The sequence below is a fragment of the Styela clava genome, chromosome 10 (assembly GCF_964204865.1).
Source record: "Styela clava chromosome 10, kaStyClav1.hap1.2, whole genome shotgun sequence".
In the NCBI taxonomy this organism is placed as follows: domain Eukaryota; kingdom Metazoa; phylum Chordata; class Ascidiacea; order Stolidobranchia; family Styelidae; genus Styela; species Styela clava.
The window spans coordinates 14,045,923-14,073,055 of record NC_135259.1 but is presented as its reverse complement, the minus strand read 5'-3'; the positions used below and the strand labels follow the sequence as shown (position 1 = coordinate 14,073,055).

General features: G+C 32.4%; 1 protein-coding gene across 1 annotated transcript; it reads right to left on the bottom strand.

The window, feature by feature from the left end:
• Positions 1-532: 532 nt before the first annotated feature.
• Positions 533-27,133, bottom strand: LOC120337527 (uncharacterized). Its single transcript, XM_039405339.2, has 24 exons — positions 26,869-27,133; positions 26,296-26,377; positions 24,157-24,294; positions 23,256-23,360; positions 19,753-19,839; positions 18,797-18,976; positions 17,904-18,029; positions 17,100-17,225; positions 16,640-16,765; positions 15,187-15,342; positions 14,428-14,525; positions 13,758-13,883; positions 13,141-13,493; positions 12,441-12,562; positions 11,684-11,815; positions 10,463-10,523; positions 8,972-9,775; positions 8,192-8,484; positions 7,672-7,762; positions 7,125-7,271; positions 6,709-6,841; positions 6,254-6,346; positions 6,044-6,092; positions 533-4,686 (listed from the first exon to the last, which is right to left on the bottom strand). The coding sequence occupies exons 1-24, from the start codon at positions 26,982-26,984 to the stop codon at positions 4,546-4,548; spliced, it is 3,885 nt and encodes a 1,294-aa protein (XP_039261273.2). The 5' UTR covers positions 26,985-27,133; the 3' UTR covers positions 533-4,545.

The following is a 27,133-nucleotide window of genomic DNA, read 5'->3' as shown; positions in this document are numbered from 1 at the left end:
CCCTGATTTGAGCCATCCGGCTACTCTTATTAGGGTTAGGATACAATTAAGACATCTATACTTGGGAAGAGGAACCCGCCGATACGACGGCTTGATCATTTGGCGAACCACCGCCTCCTGTCCGGTTACCAGCCCATGTCGGGTACGGAATTAGTTAGCCAGTTTTTAAATGCATGGACTTGATGGTGGATGAAGCCGTAACTGACCAGCGGTTACGTGAACCACGTCACTACTGAGAATAGTCCAGCAATCCTCTAGTCTAGCACATAATTACCCCACACGGATTCGCACCTGCGAAACCACAAAGGGTAACCAGAGGTGCGGCAAGCCGGGGGATCGGTTGGATATGCCGATTGTGTCATAATTCGATCGCGTAACTAATCGCCAATTCCTCTACTCCCGCAGTGCAGCATTTTACGACTTGAACGTCCTAAAATTAAAATACCAGTGTGTAAGCCAAGTACGATGGTCTGCCGTATCGCGCAGTTCTGTATACAAACCAGACACCAAACATTCTAAGAATTAACACACATTTCGATGCTTTCATTATTAAGCATTTTAATACAAAACAATAATACGATTGTCACATTATTTATCATCACCAACGTATTATATTAGTAATCAATGTAAGGAATATTAGTAGTTGCACAAATAAAAATGCATATTAGTTGGCAAAAAGGGGAACCGAAACATATGTATGCAAATAAAGCACCAGATATACGTCATCAACGATCAAGGCAAGTAGGATCGGATCGGAGAAAAGCTAACATGAGGCAAATCCGACCTGGCGAGGAACTTTTTACTTTTCAGGTTTGGACAAGCATGATGAAATACCGGAGACGGAAAACATATTGTGGCGTCATAATACAACAGAACCCCCAAAAAAATGAAGACTAATCTCGTTGTATTGTAAGGATTTAAATCATAATCTCAACTATGATCTGAATTTTTTAATTGGAGACATATAATATTTAAAGTTATTTTACGATATGAAGACACTCAATAAAACAAAGGCCCCGGATTTGGCGTTTTTGAAGGAATCAGACCAATAGATTTAATAGTCCGACAACATTTCATTATCAAGATTCGGAAAATAGAGTCGAAAGTTTTATGGAACCAAATGATGAAGACGCACTTTATTTTCATTTCATTCATTGTTTTTATTACAACAGATGTACAGGTACTAACTATATTGCTGGATAGCGACACCTTCACTACGAAGGTGAATGAATAAAAAAACGTCCAAAATCATGCAGTAGTCAACCCAAATCCTCCATTTGTTAGAGGTGTAATATGCTAAAATGGTGAGAAATCTGGATTCTATGTCTCTCAACGGAATGCTTACAAAAGCCCTTTTCAGAGTGACAATGTGGAATCCCCTCATACAAAAAAAAAGGAAAAGATGTGTAAAATGATTATGGAGTAAATTTCTTGCTCTTTTAACTTCCACGGGTATTCCTACAAAAAGTTTGAGAAACAAATATCCACATTTTATATTTGTCAAAAAATTAATAAAATATGCTCTTATTATCGAAAGTATGCTCTGAGACAAATTTTTTTTTAGGAAAGAGAGATAGAGAGGCCTCCTGGGCGTCTCAAAAATGAAAACGTAGTTTTGAAAATCAATTATCAGTTTAAAATTAAAAAACAGAAACCAAGGATATCAATAGTACTACGTTATTATATTCTACAAATAATAAAAATGGAAATAATCAAAAATAAAAAAGGACAGAGGACCAGCCAAAGCAAGTTATTAGAGCATATTGTTAATAATAATAAGTTTCTTTAATAGGTACACACACAAAAATAAAGTATTTACCACAATATCATATGTATAGGAAGAAAGGTCCACAAGGCATAACAACTTTCATAACATTATTAAACCAATATGCAAGTGTGGCTCTTCCTAAAATTCATGTAGAAATCTAGAATTCAAAATTGCAATAAATTTTGATCTTAAGTATTCTAAATAGAATGTTTTGCTCAAAAATTGTAAATATGTTATTGTTATTGCAATTTTTTTCAAAAAACAAAATTGCTTGCTTTTATACCATTAAACACTTAATTTTATTTGAATTCAATTTTTATCCTACGAAAATGTTATTATAATAATTATTTCTCACAATTTTATATGCCTTGTGCATACAAAACTGAATTATTTAGTATTGTTGATAAAACTTAATCAAAATCATGGAATATGAATATCAATAATATTAAAAGGCAAACAAAATTAACAAAAAATGAAATATGGCACTTAGAAATATTTTTTTCTTGTTGGTTTATGATCTTTTGTCTAAAAATCGATTTTTGTCTAATTTTTAAGCCTTAATCGCAGGTTCAATATCTCAGGGGCAAACCACATCATGCAGGGGGGCTAGGGTGAAATAAATTGGGTGGACACTGGGAAGATCCTGGTCCTAGCAAATTAGCTCCAATGTTATGTACGAAGAAACTATTTATTTAGTACCACAAGGGTTCGGCGATGACTACCCAATTTATTACACAGATGGTCAAATGGTGGGCATTGGATTCAAACCATGGTAACTTGCGAAGTCTACATAGAACTGATTGAATATCCAACATAACAGTCCGATTCACCATCTATGCTGCATTGTATGTACTATACCGTAATTCTTATATATGATATAAATTATGGAAACGAATGTAATACATTGGGTTCTTATATCCAATTTTGTGAACAAATTTAATCAAGGAATATAATTAAAACATGACTAGTAAAATGTGAGTTAGGAAACACCCCTAGTTCATTTAAAACATGAAAATTCAAGTCATCAATTGCTCTTGTGTTACTAAAAGAAAATGTCTATTTACACATGTAAGTAATTAAATTCACTGTAACATGGCACAAAAAAAATGTCATTTGCTTGGTTTTAATTTCCATAAAAAAAAACTAAGAAGGAACACTTCAAAATTAAAATCAAAAACAGCCACCTGTGGCTGGCAAATAAAAAAAATCAAGACAAGAAAACATTAGTAAAAACTAGTTGAAACCGGATATTTCTTGTGTATATGCAACCATGGAATTTGATCTTTATATTCACTTTAATTTACAATGATATGTAGATATAAATACGTAAATCAATAGAGACTAACATCTAAAATATTATATTCATTATAATTCTGATATTCATACTAGTAAATCAGCAACATCTAAATGCTCTCAGAGCCAAAAGCTAATTTTTTGAGAGACCTGATATATTGACGGTCACTTTAAAATTAGCTAATAGTTCAATTATTGAATGCAATTAACAATCTAAATATCTTGACTAAAATTTGATTGAAATATTCAACTCATATTATATACTAAGGGAACTCGGATATTGTGTATTGAACTGCAGGTCTTTTCTCCTTGTTTACTTTCTACTTCGGATCCGTATGTGGTACTCACCACAAGGATGCTTGAACGAGATAGTATTAAAGTGATAAGTAAAAATAACATGATCTCTTTCAACAAAATAGGAAGTATATTTGTGAGCTTTCGTTAGACCATGATCTAACGAAAGCTCACAAATATACTTACTATTTCGTTAAAAGAGATCATGTTATTTTTACTTATAATATTATATATTCAAATATTAACTCCTGAAAATTAATGCATGCATGTTCGATATAATGACAAAAGCCAAACCAAGATGAAGAAATATTATAACCTTTCAGTTGAATGATTTGCAACAAACAGCGGATTACATCAACAATATAGGATTTACATATTTATCCCATGGGAGAGGAAAGTCGATAGATGGCTCAATATTATAGCGAACCACAGCCTTTCGTATGGGTCCCAGTCCATGTCAAGTATAACATTAGTTGGCCAGTTATTTGTTTTCAGATACATCAAAAATAAGAATGTGTTTATGATAAATATGTTTCCTATAATAGCATATTATAAAACACATTTTGAGCAATTCAAATATCATACAGAAATTTCAACTTTTTTTTTTAATGTGAAATTACTCGTAGAATCATTTTCATTGGTTCAACAAACTGGACACCCATGCATACAAATATTTTGTACGTTGAATGCAAAAAAGTATTGCTCGACCAAATACAAACACAGAAACATGGAATTAAGATGGAAAATAACAATGGTAAATCTAAAGCACAATATGTAGATAAAAAGCAACAGAGTAAAATAGAGGAGCTCAGCTCGATAGGAACATGACGTAGTTAAGGAAATTTTAAACAAACGAAAAAAAAAATTAAAAATTACAAAAAAAAAATCAGGAACTTTCATTCAAAAGGAAAATTTCAACAGCAGTACAACTGACTATTTACAACGATAATTCTAAAACAACAATAAAAATAATAATACAAAATGCCTGTATTCAAGAAGGCAATGCTTTTCAGTGTAATAATCAGAAAACAGATTACAAAACTAAAATTATACCACTGCCTAACGCCAAGAATTGTACTTGTTTTACTTGTTTCCAGCAAACTGAAATATGAAAATAGAATTTCTTTATGGGATAGATTACTAGAAAATCATATTAAATGTACTGTTTGTTTTCAAAAGTCTTAATATTTTTAAGTGTGTCCTTCATTGTTGCCATTACCAGGTGAGCTGCCCAGCAGATCATTACCCCAGTTCCAGAGATTGGTATTACCATTAGACCAGAGCTGCCACGGTGGCCAAGTACCTGTGCGTGATGCGTCAACATTACCATCCTATAAAATTCAAAAATTTAATGTAAATCAAACGGCTAAATTTACTGACAAAACTCTTCCGCGTGCCAGCCAAATTTAAAAACAATACACAATAATAAACCTTATAAATGTACAGACAGATTCAGTATATCAGTCCGACAAATTGATTACTTTTCATATTCTATATCAGTGAGACTTCTGCTGCTGCATTACCGCTGATAGAGATTTTACATTGGGTTTATATTTTGTAACTTTCAGAGAAATACACGAACTACTCACTACTCCTATTACGAGACTTAATAAAGTTCATAACTGAGAACAGAGATTCACAAGCACATGTAGATGAAAACAGAGAGTAATGCAGTTGCAAAGTTTTTAAGACATGAAAAATTTTCAGGAATAGCATTCCAATCAATGCAACCAACGCAATAGTTCGTTTTCTGCACACCTCTCTTGTATTCCCTTCCCTATTTCTCATATTTCTTTCGAAATCAATTTATAACAGTAATTTAGCAAGAAACTCTAATCAACATGACCTTTACAACTTCATAAATCAAGCAGAAATGAGGAAAAAGGGTGGCACAGACGAACTATATTATGTAAGAAAGTAACCAAATGAATCGCTCTTCTCAGAGCACTCATTTGTTACATCATAATATTTTTTTTTGTAGCCAGATGTCATGAAAGAACAAAGAGAGTTTGAATAGATAACGGATTGTTAAACGATAATGAATAAACGAACACCGAGTTTCATCAGATAATTCAGAGTCTTAAAATTTTTTATGTGAAGGAGAATTATCTAGTTTCCGAGGCCTCGCTCGCGTGCCAAATGGGCTCGTGTGTCAAGTTCGGCAGGCGTGCCAGGGGTTGCCCACCCCTGTTCTACTCGGACCAGAAGAAATTTTCAAATTGCCGCCATCTTGTTATTTTTGTTTATGATAGGTGTAGTTCGGGGGTGGGCAATTACTTTTCTGAGTGGGCCGGTTACAGATAATAGACTTGATTATTGGGCCGGAGGCTCGAAGCTCAATATGAAAAATGATAAAAAACATTTATTTACGAGTAACAGCTAGTCCAACAACCAGGATAAAGTTTATTGTGGATAAGAAGCCCAATGTAACAATCGGAGCTATTATGACGTGATTTAGATCTATATTTTGAACGGAAATTTATACTATTATAATACTTTAGTCGTAATTTCCGCAGACACAAGTGAGCCGGATGAAACACTTTTGTGGGCTTCAAAGTCCGCGGGCCATAATTTGCCCACCCCTAGTCTAGATGATTAACCCCTTTTTTTTCATGATATATTTTAAAAAGGAATTCTGAAATATCACGCTCCGCTTCTCAGTGAATAAAAACTGTAAAAGTTACTTACAGTAATATCCGGTGGATTTCCAGCTTGAGTATCTTCAATCAATTCTCGTCTGATAATACAAATCACAAAACCGATTAGTAACAATAAAAATCAAACACAAGGTTTATTTATTTGGCTTTTTTATTGACTTATTTATCCCAGGGGAGCGGAAATCCCTCAAGATGGCAACATCATATATACAGCAAAAAGCCATTTCATAAGAAAACATACCCTCTCAAATGTTGTACAATGTCAGGAGTATTGAAAACAGTGAATAAATTGTTTCCAAGTTCATCTGTTCCTCCACCTTGCTGCCATGAATCACTGAAAGTAATAAAAGCCAATCCGTAAACTAAGAAATATGATTTAAGTAATCTATAAAAATCACATAGTTAGAACAGCCTACATTCATCTAAGCCAGTGTTCTTCAAACTTTTTTTCATTACCTCAGGAACCTCGTTTTGTGCACATAAACTATCATAATGCTATGTATCATACTTTTATCTCATAATTTATTTTAACAAAATTGATATATCTTGCATTGTTCTAGGACAGATAAAAGGCTCTACAAAATGCCTTGCTATTTCCAATTCACTCAAAAATATCTCATGACTTGACCAAGGTATTTCAGTTTAGGAACCCCTGTCCCCGATCTATAGAATAATAATTGCATTATATTCACTTACCTATGTTTATTAAAATCCCAAGTATTACATTTTGTTTTTCCATCTTGTTCATCAATAGATTGTTGTGAAGTCAACTTCCGATGAATCGCATTTCTTGCTATTCCAGCAACATATTGTTCGTATTCAGGATCAACTGCAAAAATTGTAATCACAATGAAATTCCATTGAAATCATTCAAGGTACTATTTTTTAACCTTTTGTGAAATATTTTATGATTCCCTTTAAATTTTTTTTGTAATCCTCATATTCTCAATATTAAATATTTTAAAGCATTATTCTGATATATGTCAACTTTGATGATTTTTTTTTGAAACCTTTCTAATCAAATCATTTGTATACAACCATGTTGATAATGCACTTTGTACTTACTAAGATATTACTGATTTTACAAAACATACAAGACATTTTACGCCTACCTCCAGAAAATTGTACTGTTTGCTCAGGAAGATCAGTAATGCACGGCCAAGTATTACTGCCTTGTTGTTGTTGTTGAGTTGCAAGATGTAATGGCGGTGACATTTCATTTGTTTTACGTCTTGTAATTACAGGACTTCCAATCGGACCTATATTTGAATAACATAATTCAATAATGAAATAATTCAAAGACAGCTTATGCTTTAAGCTCGTTAGTAAGAAAGATATATACAAGAATATTATATTTTCAACAAATATTGATCTGATATTACATGGGATCTGCAGGTTCCAATCCTGTGAGATAACACTTGATATGCAAAAAGTTTGCTGAACTACCCAATTGCGAAGCCTTGTTCACACAAGCGTATGTTGGTTAAAAAGACATATTTTTACACATTGAAAAAGAAAACTCTTTATCCAACCATCCACTGATACATAAGAAATTACTGTGTTTGAAAGACAGAGTCCATTCAGTTCAGTATTGCTCATCTGAACTAAGCTTCTATACCAGAATACATTTTTGATATATGAATGGTATAAAAAACAAACCCAAAGATCCTTGCGCTGATGAAACATTTACAAACTGATCCATTTCATTAGGACTTTCTGATCTCATCAATCCTTCCTTGTTTGTCATTTCCTTAAATAAATAACTTTGGAGATGAATGCATGTATTACTATAAATAAGCCTGGTTGCAATATGTTTAAATAGGTTTCTATCTCAATGGTTCAAGATTTAAAGTTGGCTTCGGCAACATTTTACACCCATGATAAAAATTCAATGCAAAACTACAAATTGTTCACAGGTATATTTCTCAGACAAACAAATAACTATGCTCAACTTATTTTTACATTCAATAAATTCAGCGTCTGGCGATCCCAGGTTTAATTCCTATTTTTGAATAACCATGTTTGTATCACAGGCTACAACTATTGGGTTAAAACCCCATGCAACCCACTTCCCCAGTGCGTACTAAAATTAGACAGCCAATATCAGTAGCTGCTTGTAAAGAGCCTTGTACAGAGTAAAAAGCATCTATCAAATATACAAATTTTTGATTCTTTTTACCTCGCGTCGTCTCATTTGTTCCTGCAATGCAGCTCTTATTAAATTAGTGTTATCGTTTATGTTGTTTCCTAATCCACTCAAATTTCCTCCCATCATTTGCGGATTTTGTATTCTTTCTGGGTGTGGCTGATGATTCGGACTGCCATTAACAGGGTAACGATTCCCTGCCAAGTCCCACTGAGGTCTCTGACAGATTTCTGATGCAGGACCGGGTACCATAGAAGGTGGAATGTTGTTGTTATTGCTGTTTTGTTGCATTTGGCCCAAATTTTCCTGGTTTTGTTGATTCTGGCCTAAAAGAAGGAAAATTGCTTTTCAATTCATTTTTTTCACAAAATCTGCTCAAAGCACTGAAGTGCAAAGAGCTAGTGAGAAGAATAGACGATAAAGAATTCAGAATTGCGGGTTAGTGAATACAGAACAACGTGATACTTGAAAGCAGTTGATGTAAATACAATCAGGAAACAGCTACAGGTAGTAAATAACTGAAGTTCCAAAAATAAACTTCATATGGATGAGAGTTCACAGCCAAAGAGAATGACACTCTGAAAACAATTTGGAAAAACAAGTTCCGAAGATCACAGTTCTTTATAATATTTATGAAATAAGCATGAAAAGAGTTTTGCAGTTCACTCGCCATTCCCAACATATTTTCAAACATGAAGAAAAACTCAGTTCCCTGATTACCAGAAAAACTGTATGTAGTATTCGTAAACCAGCCCTTATTAATACTTGGCTTCATAAAATTTCACAAAAATTGGTATCACTAATGGTACTTACTCAGTAAAAGTAATTGCTGTATAGCTACATTTTCATTATAACTTTGATTTTCGTTCATGATTTGTTGCTTTTGTTGTTTTATGTTGGCATTCACAGCAAGACTATTGAAATGCTGGAGTAAGGCTTGTACATTACCAGGAGACGCACTCTGAACCCCGTCCCCTTGACCAGTGGGTGGCGGATAACGGGTCATGGGTGGCCCCATATTTGGCGGAGCCTCATGTTGCATGGGTGGTCTATTACTCGGTGGTCTAACCATTTGTCGTGGATGGTGCTGCTGACTAATGGGTGCGGGACTAGGGGTACGGGGTAAAGAAATCGAGGAATTCGGATTCAAGTTGGGATACATTGGGGTTGATGGTCTGGGTGATGAACTCTGCTGAAGCTGGGTGAACATTGGGACATGATGGGGGCTGAATTCCTGTTGAAAATATTGACGTGGGTCAGGTGGGGGCATTCTCATATTAAAAGTCGCTTGTAAGTTACTCGGTAGAGTCATTGCTTGTTTTGGGGCTAAATTAGGAAACATATGTCCTGGTGGTCCCATATGAGGGGGTGGTCCCATGTTTTGACCCCGTAATTGGGGTAAAGTATTTGACGATGACTTCGGAAACTGATGCATGGGAATGTTAGGCTGGACGCTATTGAAAGACACGGGTAATGTTTGAGATCGAGATTTTTGATGAAATGGTGACGGGGGTTGGTTCATGACGTCAAGTGTTTGAGACAAATTAATTTGGGATTGCGACATCGATGATTGTGAATGAGTGACATTGATGGCGTTGTCTGTTTTGGAATGAACATCTGAAAATAGAAAAATATGAAACTTAATATTTATATATTTCAAACTTTTTCAAAGTAGAATAAAATACAGGTAATTTTAATAAGCTGCAGGATTGTTTCAGGATAGGATGAATGTCAGTAAGGGAAAACTTTTTTTCACTGATTTGGTGACACATAATATATTTATTACGAAGAAGAAAAATGTGTGTTGAAGATTTAATCAAAGTCTGTATAAATGAGAAACTTGTTCTTGCAACTTTTCTTGCATTAACAACTACAGCTCAATATGGTAGACAGTACTTGTACCACACTGAAGTAGTTCATTTATTGACCAAATGAATTAAGACCAGCTTTTTTGACCACTGAACTGTTTGTAAGCTTTCCTCCAATATCGGGAGACTTGACGGTTACCCACCGACAAAACATGGGAGGGTTACTTGGCTTCATAAGCCACAGTTATGCGGTTCACCAGCAGTTCAAAGCGAATGCTGAACCAAGCAAAAAATATGTTAAAATTGATGACTACCTTATTTATTTTTGGAATAAAACCAGGCACATTTCTGATAACACAAATTTTTTATTTATTTTTATTTAGGCATTTTAGATTCAAATTATGAATTAAAAAAAACTTTGATATCTTTGCTTTCTAATTTTCAAGCATGTATTAAAATCTAAAATATACATTTTTCGATATTTTCACTCACTAACCTGTAATTGGTAAAACAGGGTTCGAGGCTCCTCCTTCATCATTTCGCAGAGCTGTTGAGGTCTGTCGAAAAAATAAAGGATTGAAAAGTTATTACTTGTGAAAAATCAATATCACACGATCTAATGTCAGAGATTATTCTATGATTTAGAAAACACACCGGACCACAATTAAAATTTTTAAAATCCGTAATCAAAATTCCTGTGTACACAAGAATGTAGCCTTAGGCTGATGTTAAGGTGTTGATAATACCAACGCTACCGTGCGTTAATGAACTTCTTCTCCTTCTGTATTATAGTTGGTTTCAGCGATTTAATTTTTTTATTGACAATCAAGCATGAATTATTGTGAAAGCACCATCTAGGTATACTTTAACAATGAGCCATGCCAAGGAAATAAGCAGACTAAGACACCAGATTTCAATAATTTGGATTGGTTATCAACGATTGAGTATGACTCATTAATGGTGTACACACTCTTAGCAATGTACCATGCTCGTAAAGATACTAACTCAGCAACAAAGGGTAGGCGCTGATACATATCTGACTACATTATAAAACGAAAAATGTGCTGATAAGCAGTCTGTTTACTAAATGCAAAATAACATAATGATATATATCTAGACATAGCCACTGTCTCGATTAGCCATATAAATCTCATTAATAGGTGAAGTTTAATAACTGATAAATACAGATAAGATTATTTAAAGGATATCCGAAATATTTAAAAGATTGTAATTTGGATTCAATTGAACAAAAATGTCAAAATTTGATATAAAAGCAATGTTCCCTCTAATTTTTTGTAGTATGTGTGCGCAGAAATTTTGGTGTGTGCGCACTTTTTTGGAAATGACTAATATTTGTGCAAAAACCAATGAAGAAATTTTGGCGTTCTAACCGGATAATAAGTGGGCCAACAACAAACTTTCTCAACCTGCCAACCGAGCACATTGTTACATTACATCGAAATACGTCTGTGCGCAGTAAATCTATGCATGTGCGCGGCCTCTGAAAGCTGTGTGCGCTCGCGCACGCGCACACCTTAGAGGGAACACTGTATAAAAGTATTTCATTTTAAAGAATTTTATATCGAATTTACTACAATTTTCTTTAGAAAAATCATCCCATTTAGAATCGGTGTAGTAATCTGGGTAGCCAATGCTAAATTGGAGAGATAAGTCTTTCAAACGATACTTTAAATTAAAAAAATATTGTGAAGGTTACCGTTTTTGATTGAATATCATCACTGGTCAGATTGGTTACATTTTCATCCTTCGTGGAAGTAGGTTGCGCTTCCTCTTCAGGCAATTGCGGAATATCGGAGTCAAGAATTTTCTCAATGTTTTCACTCATCTCCTGAAAAACCAACCAAAACAAATAAAATTAATATTATGATCGTTCATCAATAACATGAAAAATTTTACTGCCCTGTCATCAAAGGTCCATAGTTAAATTTCATTATTCAATTTTCAAAATGTTAATCAAGGTCACTTCCGATAAAAAGGTTACGTGAACATGTCACGACTTAATCGCCAAATCACATGTTTTTAGTATAGACATGTTCACTTCTAAGCAGCTATAAACATAAAAAAGCTTATTTTCAAATTTTTTTTGCTAAAGTGGTGATGTCATGCTTAAGTTTATTTTGTAAACTTGAACTTCCGTTACCTATGAAATTTTAGGAGTTGGTGATAAATACAAACTACTGTGTAAGAGATTAAAAATCAGCGAATCATCTAATTCCATAACAAAAATAAATAAGGCCAAAACAAACTTATAACTCAATGCGCAGATTGAATCCTATGTCCTTTTAGTTCAACATAGCCTGATTAGAATATGTTCCATATTCAAAAACATTATATCAGAATATATTCGATATATTGGATTATTTGGTTTTTGGTCATCCCCTTTGGAATCCCTCAAACAGACTTGTTCAAATATAAACAAAATCGAATTTCATCATAAAAAATTTTTTTCTTACGTCTGTTTCAGCTTCCTTAGCTTCCCGTTCAATCTGAAATCTTCTGCGAGTCGCACGTCGTGAACTTCCAGATAATAAATTAATGACATCTTTCACAGAGTCATCATTGTCAGATGATTTTTCTGTTATTTAATAGAAAATATTTAATGACTTCTGCAAACTGTTACAACAGCATTAACAAACTAAAATATAGGTTATCAAATCAATTTAGTTGATATTCAAAAATTTTCAAAGATCTTTGCGTTGCTTATTAAGATACCAAATGGCAATATACAGCTAACAATTTATGAGAAAAAAGTCATGGTTTATCTGGAGTGATTTTTAGCTAAGTCATGGTTTATTAAGATTCATGCCTATGAATTAAAATTGTGTGTACCAATACGAAGGTAACTAACTTGCCTACTATGTTTGCCTACTTTACATCAAGTTGTGTAAAGGGAATGAAACCTATGGGCATGGGCTAACACAGTCACTTGGTCAACACAGACAGTCCCAGAACTCGTAATAGAACTAAAATAAGGAAATTCAAAATAAAAATATGGCATAACCCTAACCGGGTACACACACTATGGGAGTACCAAAAAAAAAAATACAATGGTACATTTTTATGAATTTGTTACAAATAGAAAACTGAAAATAAAATCGCAGCCTTCCTCAAAACGATAATACATCACGGAATAAATTCACGAATTTAAAATACCTTCTTCGCTAGCAGTATCGCCCTCTTTGATTTCAACTACAATTTTCTTCTTCCTTCGTCTTTCCGATCCCGAATTTGATTCTCCGCCTTCCGATTTCACCGAACTTGTCTTTTTCACTAATTTTGTAGTCCGCGGACTTTCTCTTTTAGGCTCCACATCGGACCCGGACAGGACACGAGTGGATAAAACGGGTGAATTCTCTGTTGGAGGCTGATTGGTCAACCAACATGATGACATTGGGGTCAAAGGCATTCCAGATAATGTTTGTAAAGCCCGAAGAGATTGGGATGCTCTTCTTCTGTTTTGACTTCCTGTTTGAACGAACGTCTCCACAAATACTCCAGGTTCGGATCTGAATACATAAAAAATATTTTAACATTACGTACAGGGTAACATTAGAAACTGGTTATAATTGAAATAGTAAATTATTGATTTTAAAAATTACATAACTGAATTATTACAGCATCACTAGACACCTTTATATATTAAGATATTTCCAAAGCTTGATTGGGTGTCCATTTCGTATCATAATATCACATAAATAGATGTATAAAAAAATTGTATGATTCTGAGAGCACAACAAAGCAATTTTTATTCGAAATATCCTGCAACTGACCTTTTTTCAGCAGTAGCTTTATTGTTAAACACTGATATGTATCGTACATTGATAGTTGCCAGAGTTTTTTCTGGATCAAGATTGCGTTGCAACAATGACATTGTACCGGGATCTTCTTTGATACACCTATAAAATATGAAGAGATGGATCAATACAGGGATACATGACTATGGAGCATGAATTTAACATGCTTTTATTTATATTGGGAGTAGAAATCTTATTTTTAAACTCAAAAGAGTCTTTGAGTAAGAGTCTGATGTAAATATTCCCAGATTCTGCAGGTCAGCTGAGATGTGAAAAACATTTCAATCTCTTAGGATTCACCCAAACTATCTTATTTTTGTGAGAAGAGGAGGAACCTATCAGAACATAAATCAAAAATCTCTAACATACAATGCTAACTTAGATGAATTTAAAAGCTGACAATAGGCCAACCAGGTGCAGAGTAACGTGATAAACAATGCGAGAGTAAACAAAAAACATAGAAATTACAAAAATGCCAATGAAGTTAAAGCACTTCATATACCATGAAAGTCATCATGAGCAAATTCACCTAGCCGTGATCAATAACAGGAGCATATCTTAATGCTTTGAAGTTTTTAAATTAGACACAGTTAAAAAAAATATCAAAAAAATTTCCTCAAATTCACAATTCTAAATATACACTTACCAAGTTGAAGTGACAGCAACAACTATAAAAGAATCTTTGCGACAAATGATGGCGTTTTGCTTGTCTTTTGATTCACTGGTCATGGTATCCAGAATAACCTTAAATGGAATATGTATCAAATTATGATTCGATTCAAAATTCAGATGCGATTTCTGAATACGTGTTCGCATTGTATAAGTATACAGTAAAAACCAGTAGCCACATTAACCAGCAGCCATATTACTCATCAAATAATGAACAAAATGAAATTTCCTTCAATTAAATGATTTGGAAATTAGTTGTCCACGCTCATTAAATCTGACAAATAATTTTTGCAAATGACATATTCAAATGAATTTATTTTCAATTTTTCCTAAAATTATGAAGTTGAAATATCAATGAACATCAGTCCAAAATAAGACCGTTTTAGACTCCCTTGATGGTGATATAATGATATACACCACTAGCGAGTGAGTTTTTAGTATTTCCAAGAAAAATCAGGCAGAGATGAGGAAGAGGAGTTGACCTTTTGCATTTTTTTTTTAGGCCTACAGGTTTACAAACTATAAGAGACATAAAGTACACATTACCGATTACAAAATTGAGTTTTATGTAAAGAGTAAAGACAGCAATTTTTTTCGTGTCAGTGCGCTGTGAGTTGTTTTGATTCAGTGATAATTTAGCGCCGCACGAACAAAAAGTTTGAGCTGATATATACCATTGTTTGCTTCCCGAAGGTTGCCATAATAACAATTTAAGTAAGAAATATCAAACACTCACAAGGCCTGAATTTCCATATAGAAGTTGTAAGCTAGCTTTAACATGTGTTCTCCATCTAGCAGGACAAATTTCTCCGAGTATTTCCGATGATAGTTCATCTGTCTCACTGATGCTAAGTTTCTGATTGGTTGATTGAATCAGTTGGCGAATGGCATTCTGAATAAATGGGAAACAATAGTTAGAGAGGTGTTTGGGCATATTGATGGTATGTATCAAGATATTTCAAAGTTATTTTCTAGTATTTCAATCCAATTTTCGATTAAATCCTAATTTATTTCCCCATATTTTGAATAAAATGATATCATGTATGATATACATAACTTTTTTCAATATATGAAATTCTACGCCTCGTTGAAAATAAAGTCAGTACTGATTGAAAGTATTTTTAGATACTGGCATACTGGTAACGCTGTATATATGTTCTGTATAAATCTACACTTACTGGGAGCAATTATTGATTTTGCTCTCATATAGTCAACAATATTACGACTAGTGCAATCTTGTGTATTCAAGTATACCCTGGTAATTAGAAGACCCATTTTCAAATTTTTGATTCAAAGAATCTTCACTTTATATTCACACAGAACTATTCTTGAAACCACTGAAGTCATATGAGTAATCTTAAGATATTCTTAATCCACCTTTGAGATGCTTATATCAGATAGGTTGGTGTTAATTATTTGGCGAATTTCACTTTTTAACAATCCTAAAACAGATGTATTTTGAAGTATCATCATGACATGTACAAAATTTAACCCTATAAAATTTGACATTTTTAAAGCGACTTTGCCCTGCGGTTGCCCTTTGTACCTGCGGTGCGTAGAAAAAGTCAAAATTTTCGTTATTCTCGTTTAAATCGTACTTGAGAACTGGAAATAACAATATATTAGTTATTGTAACGATCGAAATTAACAAGCGCCCGTGCTTGAATAAGGGCCGGCCTAAGTGGGTTGGTTGAAAAAAATATGGGCCCGGGCTACAAAACGAGCAAATACGGTATATTTTCTTGGCAAAGTTGAAAATGGAAAATTTCATCCACCCAAAAATTTAAAAAAACAGACAACTAGGCAACTTCAGAAGCTACTTCAAGTCTATAGTTCGATGGTTATCACATACTTTCATGATCCATGGTCCCCTTCAGAATACTCTTAACATTTTATGCTCTTCTGCTCTCCAATAACAATATAGAAACTAATTTCAATTCATCGAGGTTTTCAGTTATTTTATTTGACGAGTTGAAGTGAGGTATTTATGAATATAAGAAAAACAAATCTAGGAAAATTCACTTTAAATTCTTGCAAAAGGTTCATAGTACACGCATTCGTAGGTGACCCCGAGAAAACCATTGCAAGGCCCCCTAGGGCCAGTTTAAGGACCCCTGCTCCAGTCACATAATCCTATACAGTAAGGTATATACAATCATTTTTTTAATGAATAAAGACTGCAGGCTCACCTTTTTCTGATTAATATTCGAAGATGAATTGTTTGCATTCGCTGGAAAATCTTTTTTGTTGACTGTGAGTGTCATGAGCGGAAGTTCACAATGTAAGAATTGAGATACAGGTAATCGTTGAATGTCCTGAGCAATAGAAAAAAAAGGGGATAAATTGTAAAAAAAAAATAGGTGGATGCAGTGTTATAATAATGCTTACAAAACAATATTACAAAATTACATTACGAAACATCTATATTTAATATTTTATAGTCGAGAAAAATCCAAAGGAAAAATTTTATTGACACATTTTATTTTACCTGTATGTTACTTTTTTATATCTACATTGTTCAAATTTTTCAGATGAAAGAAACGCATACACAAACTAGTATTTAAATTTGACTACGAGTGCTTTACATTTCAAGACATGAGAAATACACATAAAAACCACATAACGTCGAGACATAATAATTCTGCTTACTTGTTCCATTTCCATTTGGGAGCAACAACCTTTCAAAGCAAGTCTGGCTTTGTCAGGAGAAGAATAAAAACCACCAAACACAATGACAGATTCAGAAGGCAATCCACGGAGACCAACTTCATAATTCTATAAAATATTGAAAGTAATAAACTCACTTTTTATCTTATTAACTTTCGAATTCAAATGAATTGAATTTACATAGACTTTTATGATTTCTTTGTTGAAAGTGAATGAATATAAAACCGGACACTCTCTATATATATATTAACATAAGTACGGATTTTTTCCATAAAGTACTATTACAAATTTTGGTATGATGTCAGTTCGCAATATCTCCTATCTCATTGGGTTTGTTTTTATTTTAATCAGTGTTCATTTTAGTTTTTTTACTTCATTCAATATACCTTTATATGGCCACCATTAGTTGCACAAAACGCATTTTATTTTACCTAATTTCATTTAAAACAGTACTTTATGAACGCGCTATATATTCCCATAATTGGCAAGGTAGATTCTAGTCACCCATTATCTAAAGATTTTCAATTAGACAAAATACCATTTGCCAATTAGCTCATTTAAACTAAAATTTACTTAAACACAAACCTTTGAAACTACACAACAGTTTTACAGATATTTGAAAGTTCTTAAATGAATTCAGCTCAAACCTCATTCAAAAGACTTGGTATTTATCAACAAACTAATGAAAGATAGCAATATTGTCAAAGAAATCCAACATTGATTTATTCATTCCAAAACTGTTTTATTAACTTTTTATTGAAACTATAATATTAAAGAATGTCTTACTCTAAGTGCAGTATCAATTTTCTGGTTTAGTTTTTTCATGTACAAGTCCGATACAGAGTCCGATTTCAATAAATTTTGAATCTCAGGATCGGTGAGTCCGATGTATTTTCTGAGTGATCCATTTCGCTGTAACAAACAAAAATAATTTAGAAATCAATTTTATTAATTATGAAATAACAAACTTTTCTAACAATTTCAATAAACCAAATTTTGAGTATCATGAAATGCAATAAGTATCAATGCAATTGTTGGTGAATATACAATGTGCAGAATTTGATTTTAATAACATATGAAAATTGGCAGGAAGTAGACAATTTGATCATTTCTGTCAAATTGAAATTTTTACTTGCATTTATTAAAGTTTCTAAAGATGTGAGAGCAACCAGGGAGCTCCTCAAGCTATTTGTTTTCCTATTAAAATACTGACTCTGCTAATTTTGTAACTGTCCATAAGAGCAATAATGGCTTTAATAAAATTTGATTACAATAGTGTCAAAATGTGCCAACAAGGCAGTAATCTCAGTATGACATTATCTATTAGTTCCGCAAGGTAACGCCATACTTGCCGCATGTCAACACTAGGCCTACTTTATTAATATGTTTGTCAAGTGTATTTCCTAAATATAAAGCAGCAAATACATCCGAGCCATTAAATAAAGTAATTTAACTTTATTGTGGGGCTCGCAAATAGTCAACACCTTCACGGTCTCCATAATACCAGCAGTTGGGGAACTCCTGGTCTATTATTAATAAACCCATCTAAATTGCCATGGCAGTATGAAAGTCAGAAAGTGTCGAGTTTAGCCTCGATGCGCCGAAAGTCATGTTTGGATAAAAACAGTTCATAAAATAATCATAGAAGAAATAAATAAAGCAAATAAACAAACAAATACCTCTTTCAGAGCAAACCAAGATTTGATATTGGATTGTGTATCGCATAATGATGTCCATTCAGATGTAAAATCAATTGTAGGTGTTTCAATAGAAGAAGGAATTGTGGTATCATTACTACAAGGCAACGTTGGTGCTTGTGTCGGGGTATCATTGCTTTCTGATGATGGTATCAACTCAGCCTGAAGCATGGTAGGAAAAATATGATTGAATATTGAAAATAAAGCAGGAAATCAAACAAATGAGTTTGTTACAAGACAAATAGAAAAACTGCTATACCACCGGTGTATCATGGATGTTTTCATTTTTGTTTCTATCATTATTTTTATTTAATGTTTCAGGATACTTATTTCCCACTAAAAATTACATATAAGACTGTTAGTTTAACTATAATCTGAGTAAAACAAATTCATTTATATAACTTGAATTTTTAGGAAACACGTCTTCGATTATCCTGCATTGCATATTATGTTTATGAAACAAAAACAAAATTAACATCTCTGAAATAAAGAATGACAAAACCGGGTATGTTAATGTCATTCCAAAATATATAATCAACAATATTGTTAAATGCATTAACAAAATCATTCAAAATGGAAGAAGTTCATTAATGCATACAGATGAAGAGTACAAAATGACAATTGATTCTCTCTTATTGATTCTTGTACAGTGATAGGCAACTGCTAGATAGTAGAATATCGAAAACTTGAATATGCTGTAATTGCTGTTATTATGGAGTTGGGTTAGACGAAAAAAAGCTAAATAAAGTGTCTTTTAAAAAGTCCTTCTACAAAAAAATTGGTTTCAAACTGTTTCCCAATGCAAAAAGGTTGTCAACTTGTTTTCTAATCAATGGAATTCAATGAGCAAGTCACAAGAACCTTTTACCTGGAAAACTTTGCTTATAAAAGCCTCATTGATAGCTAGAAAATACTTTATAAACAATTCCACATCTTACCTGCAAGTTGATATCTTTTAGATTAAGTTGAACTTTGAAAAATGAATTGTGAACAATGGAAAGGCAGTGTATACATTTCTCTAAAACCTGAATAAAAAAGACCAAATTAAACTGAGCAATGTTGAAAGCAAAATTTAAGTTAATATCAAAACAAGAGTGCAGTGGTCAAAAATATTGACTGAATGCAGTATAGTGATGTTAGTCAATTTTTATGCGTAAAATTTTCTGTAAAATCAGGAATTTCTGAATATATCAAATTGTTCAATTCCCAAAAATGAGCTTAGTTCAAACTTTATTGAATTGATCAATCAATATCTTATATATAATATAAACTTGAAGTTGAAACAAAAAACTTTTTCTTGGCCGATTGCCCTGTCCCATATATTTATTATTGAAAGCTTGTGATAATATAAGATAAGGTTATTATCTTTTCCTATATCTGGTTAAGTTGTCAAAAAAATGTTTACAGAAGATAGTCAACCTAATGGAATTTTAATTTCTCATTTAAAGTATTCAAGCATGAGAATGACCATTGGCCTTTGGCAACAGCTCTACTTCCTTTCTATGAAAGATTCATGGGGATTTAGTCTGGGAAAATATTTGTTCAACACCCGTAAGCAACCAAAACGAAAATTATGGGTTCATATTAAAACTTTATGAAACTGTATAACACAAGTAAAATTATATTCCAGTCGGTTTTACGTCCCGCGGTCATAAATTTTAACTAATTCGTCACTCTGAGTTCAGACAAGGAAAAAATGATAAAAAATGATATTAAATTTTGACTAAAAAAACATAAACCGAAGGCAAAATAGCGAAAATTTAGCTCTCAAATAAAGAGGATAATATGAATATTAGCCTTAAAATGTGGCGGATAATGTAATGTTGAAACACTCAGTGAACAATTCCTGAAACAGAAATGCCAGTCAGGCATAAAACAAAGAGAAAATACTTTTCTTTAAAATCAGGTAGGGATAAGTCAATGAGTCACTAGACAATAATGTGATGACTACAGAAATTTAAAGTATCAGGTTTACAAACCAATAAGTAGACTATTATGGTAAGGCTACCGGACATTGTTGTTTACAAGGTGATCTCAATTCAAGCATGACAAGACTGGACATAATAATTCAGAGTTTAAAATAAACTCGAAATTGAAACTTTGATAAACTGAAAATGACCGATTTAAAAAAAATTAGGAATTGAAATATATTCAGTAGATAAAAAATGATTTTTTTTATCCAATATGGTCCATCTTTTTATTATTATAGAAAGCATTTATTTATCAGGTTAACTATAAATTATCCAGAGATCTTCCTAGTTATGACAAGAAATACTTCATCAGTAACGACCCATCTTTGAATTGTAAATAGTATAAAAGTCTAATTATAAGACATTGTATTGCTGACAAAGCTGAGATAACCAACCATACCTTATAAAAATGTTTATTAAAATTTAGAACATTCATCTTACTGTTCGGCAAATCAAGATATATTGCAAATGGCCTGAAATCCCACATAAGGGAAAGCGAAAATAAAAAAACAGGGATGAGCTAAAAATAGATATTTTAAAGGTCGTTACAGTAATGAAGCAAGATGAAGTTACGGCACCATTCAGACGTGACGTAAGACTGTACAGCGGTTTTGGCTCCATTTTAATAATTCATTTGTGCATTACGTTAAGTTGATTTTCGAAAAATTCCCACATTTTGCTTGCTTGAACATTGTGCACAATAGTACATTCAAAAATAAAAAATGAATAAACAAGCTAAATTGTTTTTTATATTAACAATTGGATAAAAGATTACAAATTCCTCATGATGAATTGTGTGAAGAAATACGAAAATTTTTGTTTTGGTAAGTTTTAGTCAGTCATGGAGGTGTTGATTTTCATTTGATTTTATCTTTAATCCCTTTGGACATTTACAGCTTTTTTATATTAAATGATTTAAGAATAAGTTTAGGCTGATTTATTCAGAAAAAAATTTCACTTGGAAAAGTATCTCAGCATTTTGTTGCATATTGTTTTTAATTCGTAATCATCCTTAAATAAAACATCAAATCTTAAGACAAATCGTATATTCAAACTCATTTTAAAATTATTATTTTGATTTGAGGATATACAATAATATCCTCAACAATTTGCCATTTAATTAGGCAATTAAAATCTGACACACAATGACACAAGATTAAAGGTTTCACTTTTGATAAAAATTTCAATAATAAAGTTAACAGGATAATATTCAGCTTACTACTTACTTATGGTACATTTCAAAATCAATTTTTTGTGATTAATATTATAAATTGGTTCGGTTTTGGACATCTTTGTCATCACAAATTTAATTCAATGCCATGCAATACCAATTCGTAATTATAATTTTTACGGGTTTGAAACAATAAATTAAGATTAATACATATATCGAAAAAGCAAACTAGATATGGAAAAGTTGTTCCAATAGTTATTGATTAGACTAACGTTAATAGTGAATTACCGTAATGAATAGCTGCTATTTTGGGTTTTACGTGATAATAAACCTGTCATTTAGCAAAACTTAGCCGAAAAATTTTGCATATATGAATAGCTATCAATTTGCACAAGGAATATAGGCTTACTGATTTAAATATTGTATACACACATTGAAATGCTTCTGACATTAAAAATACCATTTTTCACCATTCAAACCATTTTTCACCATGAAATAGCCCGATGTCAAGTATAGGCTATTGAACATTCCAGAACAAAAAGTACGCATGAAATCTGAATAGGATTTTATCAATGATATAGAATGGTGTTCAGTCACAAACCTTCCTTAATATAAAGTGTATAAAGTGAAGTCAAATTAACAATCCCTGATGTTATAAAACCCCATATACCATAACCCCAGCCTAACAGTATGATTTTACAGCGATCACGGTATAACTTGATATCATTTTTCAAAAAATTTGTTCTAAAATCTTCACATTTCTTGTTTCAATTCATTTTCAATTGTTATTTGGGATACAGCAAAATTAAGCTACTGGTATATAGGCCTGCTCAGTTTAATTTATTAAGACCAGATATGCCTGTTTGGTGTTTGGTATGAAATAAAATCCGATGTCCAGAATATTTTCTGTTAATAAATACAATGACGCTAATACTTTTGAATTTTTGCTTTTTAAAAATTTCAATCCAGCTTTAGGTTGCAATTTAAAATAGAATAGGATCCGCTATCCTGAATAATATTTTAATTATCTAGTACAGTAAATTATTCCGAAATGCCCATTCCTAAAATTTTACACAAATTACACTTGCTAAATTACTATTGTTAAATGTCATATTTGAGACAAATCAATTGTTTTTTAATTACATTAATTAACTAGTTTTCAATACAGAATGGATTTCGAATTTTGGTAACTTCATTTTGGACATCACCTATATATAAGTGAGTGATAAGTTTACCTATACACCATATTGAAGACCAATCATTACATAGCATCTATAGAGCAGCTGAAATAAACTATTACCTTTGCGTTATGAGCTTTACAATCTTTTATTGCTTGCACTTGATTATTGTTATTCAACGTAGGAAGAGACAACTCCATTAGGATTCTAGCCAGTTCGTTCTTTGCCTGGAAATGACAAAAATTTAAGATTTATGTACCCATAGGTAAAAATATGTTGAAATAAAGAAAATCTGATGAGCCAGTTAAAGCATATAATGAGGCCAGATATCATCTATTGTATAGGAATAGAAAACATCCTGATAGTTGCAGATGCACAGTCATAATTGTACATGACTTTCTATAAATAGCCAAATCGCATTGATCCACAATTATCGATGTGGTGGCTCAGTGGTTAATAAAGCGTCAGACTCAACTATAGTGGCATCAGGTTGAAATCCAAACAACTCATATTAGGAACTACAACATAATTTACACAAAATGCTTCAAAAATTTTCATCAGTGCACAAACAGTTAAAAAAAATTTTAAATTGTTATGAATAGTTGGATGAGATATAACAATTCATCCAAACGTTTCAATTTCGTTATATCGTATTACACACTACTAAATGGAGCCATGTTCAAAGTCGATACCAAATGACCAAATTTCAGGCGCATTACGTAATCAGATTTTTTTTTATACACTCATCTCTCTCTGAACACGGTCATGAACAAGCAGCTGCTACTATCATTTGGCAAGATGGAAATCTTTCTGCTTTGGCAGTGTCAATCCAATTTATTACACTAGGGTGAGGTGCTGGGAATAAGATTTGAACCAGAGGTTTTGAGACTTTAACCTGAGATAACATCATAGTAATTCGAACGCATTTCAGAAATGAAACAAGACATAACGGTACATACAAAACCTTGCTACTAGTTTTTCTGTTCAAATTTAAAAATAAGTGGTAAAAGCATCCACAAATACCTGAACGGTTGTAGAAACAGAAAGCTGAAGCATTCCTGAAAACCTTGATTTCATGTCGTCAGCCAAGGCACCACTGGATGATTCATGGAGTAAATAAGAAAATGTTTCTGAAAGCCAAGAACCAGCTCGGCAAACCATCTGAATAACAGAGCAAATGCAAATTAATTATTTGTTGGGTCACATATGAATAAATGTACGATAAAAAAATTATTTTACATATGCTATCTGTTTTGATTGCAATTTGCCTATGTCATAAGACAAGACTGGCACAAATAATTTACTATTCTGTGATTGTGAAATACAGAATATATTTCAAATTTGATCATCTTCAAATATAAATTTGCATAAACTAATGTAAGTTTATAGAAAATGAAACTGCAGGAAAATTGACATGACCATTATAGTTTCGATTAATTTTTATTTTCATATAAAAGCTAGCAAAGTCTATTTTTTTGTTTTGAGCATCAGATATTATATGCATCAAATTGAAAATTTTTTATATAAAAAGATTCCAAATTATTCATAAAATCAGAATGTTACCTTATCAAATTAACTTATTTTAAATCTACTTTTGTTATTTGATTTCTTTTGGACTTGATTGGCAGTCGTTAACTTATAACTTTAAGTTAGATATGAACATATTTGAAAAACTGATTATTCATACAAAAGTATTTTAGATAAAATGAAAAATGTTGAACAGTAGAAAAATAAATGCCACAAATATGTGATATTGACATTCCAACTAAAAATATATACGTCAATGAACTTATTTGACCAACGCATCTGAGATTTTTCATGTCTTAATAAGGTTTACTACTATTCATTAATAGATCGTGCCTCAAAACTAGAGATTGGTATCAAGAACACACCTATGTAAAGAGCATAATTGTGGTGATTTGCGAACACAACGGGGCTAATTTTGGTTTTATCTTTCATCTGGCATTTTACGCAGCCTTGAGCGAGATTAGTGTAAACAACAGTGAAAAAAACATTAAAGCTAACAGTGTTTTCGTAAATAAGAAAATTCAATTTTGTACACAGAAAATTCAAACGAGAAAGAAAAATGGAGGAGAGTTAATTATTACTACAATAGTCAACATTGTAAACAAACTCAGTAATGAAAATGAACTCAATGCATCATGAGTTCACTCACTGAGAACTCACAACTTTCATTCCCAAATCAACACGCATTCAGAGAAGGCCATTATTAATAATAATAACGAGTGCTGTTTACATTCGGGCCATAATTGAGCCATACACATTTTATAATAATAGGATATTGGTGTAATCGTTTGAAATCATAACCAGGCATTATTGCAATCTTAAATAATGGTTGATAAAATGATTTGCAAAGAGTATTGTCAGTCTATAATCAGTCATTTGTATATAATAGTTTACTTGCTGTATAAAATATTACATGGCAACTACAGAAAAATTATATCTTCAAAACTATATACAAGCAGTGACCAACTCGTAATGATCATGTGTTCTGACAGAATAGCTTATAATTAAATCGAAACCGAAGTTGGCATTGGTTCCATTGATAGCAAATTAAATGCTTTTCTTCTTAGCCAATAGAAAATTTCATATAATCATCCTTATTGATATTCAATAAGATTTTCATCGAAACTACATTATCATATAAATTACTAAGCTATTTGATAGCTATTCGTTATTTGATTACAAAAATTTCTAAAAAATGAAATGTGATTTTATTATACTTATTTTATAAATATCACAACTACCGGTACCGCTTTTCTCAGCCTATTGGAACATTGGATTTGATGGTGGAGGAAGCTGTATCTGACAAGCAATCATCTCACACATAATTATTTCCCACTCGATTCGAACCCTCTAATCCACACAGGGTAATCAGAAATTATAGTTTGTTTATTACACCCTCGTTTTGAACAATAAAGGAATACACACTTGAATTAACCGATGCTCACGCAAAACAAAGAGTTTGAAAGAAACTTCATTTCAACGAAAATTTCAAATTTTCTCTAAAAAGATTTTTTAACCAATACACTCAGTTCACACAAAGTCTTCCAGACATTGTCAGTCACAAACAAAAACAAGTTGAATAAATTAACAATACAGTACGTCTAAGGCTAACATATAGAAAACAAATGTTCGCACCTGGATTGAATCGAGATATGCTGATATACATTGTTGTAAATTTGCAATTTGTGACTCTGCACTTCCACCATTCATTGGAGGGCTGGAAAACAAGAATGACAAAAAAAAAACTGATGAAACTTTCCAGAAAAGGAACAAGGAGTATTGTTTGATTGAGATATACAGAGTGTTCATGAAGTCCTATTACAGTCAAAATTTGCTTATCAAATCACTTCTCAATGGGCTATCTTAACAAGGTTCATTTTATTTTAAGCAGCACTTTTATGTGGTCACTATTAGTTGCACAAAGCACACAAAGCTCTTTTAGCTAATTTAATGCAGGATTTTGCGAACATGCTATACATTTTTTCCCTAGTCTCTCTATGTTTTTTACTAAAATAGGAGGAAAAAATAGACAAAAAATAAAAATACATGAAATTTTGCAATCAGTGTTAAATTAGTATTTCTGAAAATATACTAATTGATAAGATCATTGAAAATACAACTAGAGCCTCCTCAAAATAGGAAATCCAAACCAATGAATAGTACAGTACGAAGGAATTCACTCTAAAAAAAGAGTTATTAGTTACATACCTCATCGCTTGTATATATCTTGGCTGTCTTGTTACATTCTGTTGCTGGGCAACTTGTTGTTTTTGTCGAGTTGGATTAAATGATCCAAATGGGAAAGGTCGACGCCCTAACTCCATTGATTATTGTTTTAGGACTGGTCGTTTCCAAAAAATAAGAAGTTGACATTCATGTGACGCAAGTATCCATTATTCCACCATACTAGTTAGTTCACGAAGTTTCAGTAAAATAATAATACTGCGAGGTACTGAATGTTTAGAAATATAAA

Bases quoted from the DNA above. Each gene is read 5' to 3' on its own strand.
- LOC120337527 (XM_039405339.2), bottom strand. From the start codon at position 26,984: ATGGAGTTAGGGCGTCGACCTTTCCCATTTGGATCATTTAATCCAACT. The intron at 8,485-8,971 runs GTAAGTACCATT...TCCTTCTTTTAG, and splicing joins ACAGCAATTACTTTTACTGA to GCCAGAATCAACAAAACCAG. The intron at 6,842-7,124 runs GTAGGCGTAAAA...CAATTTTTGCAG, and splicing joins AACAGTACAATTTTCTGGAG to TTGATCCTGAATACGAACAA.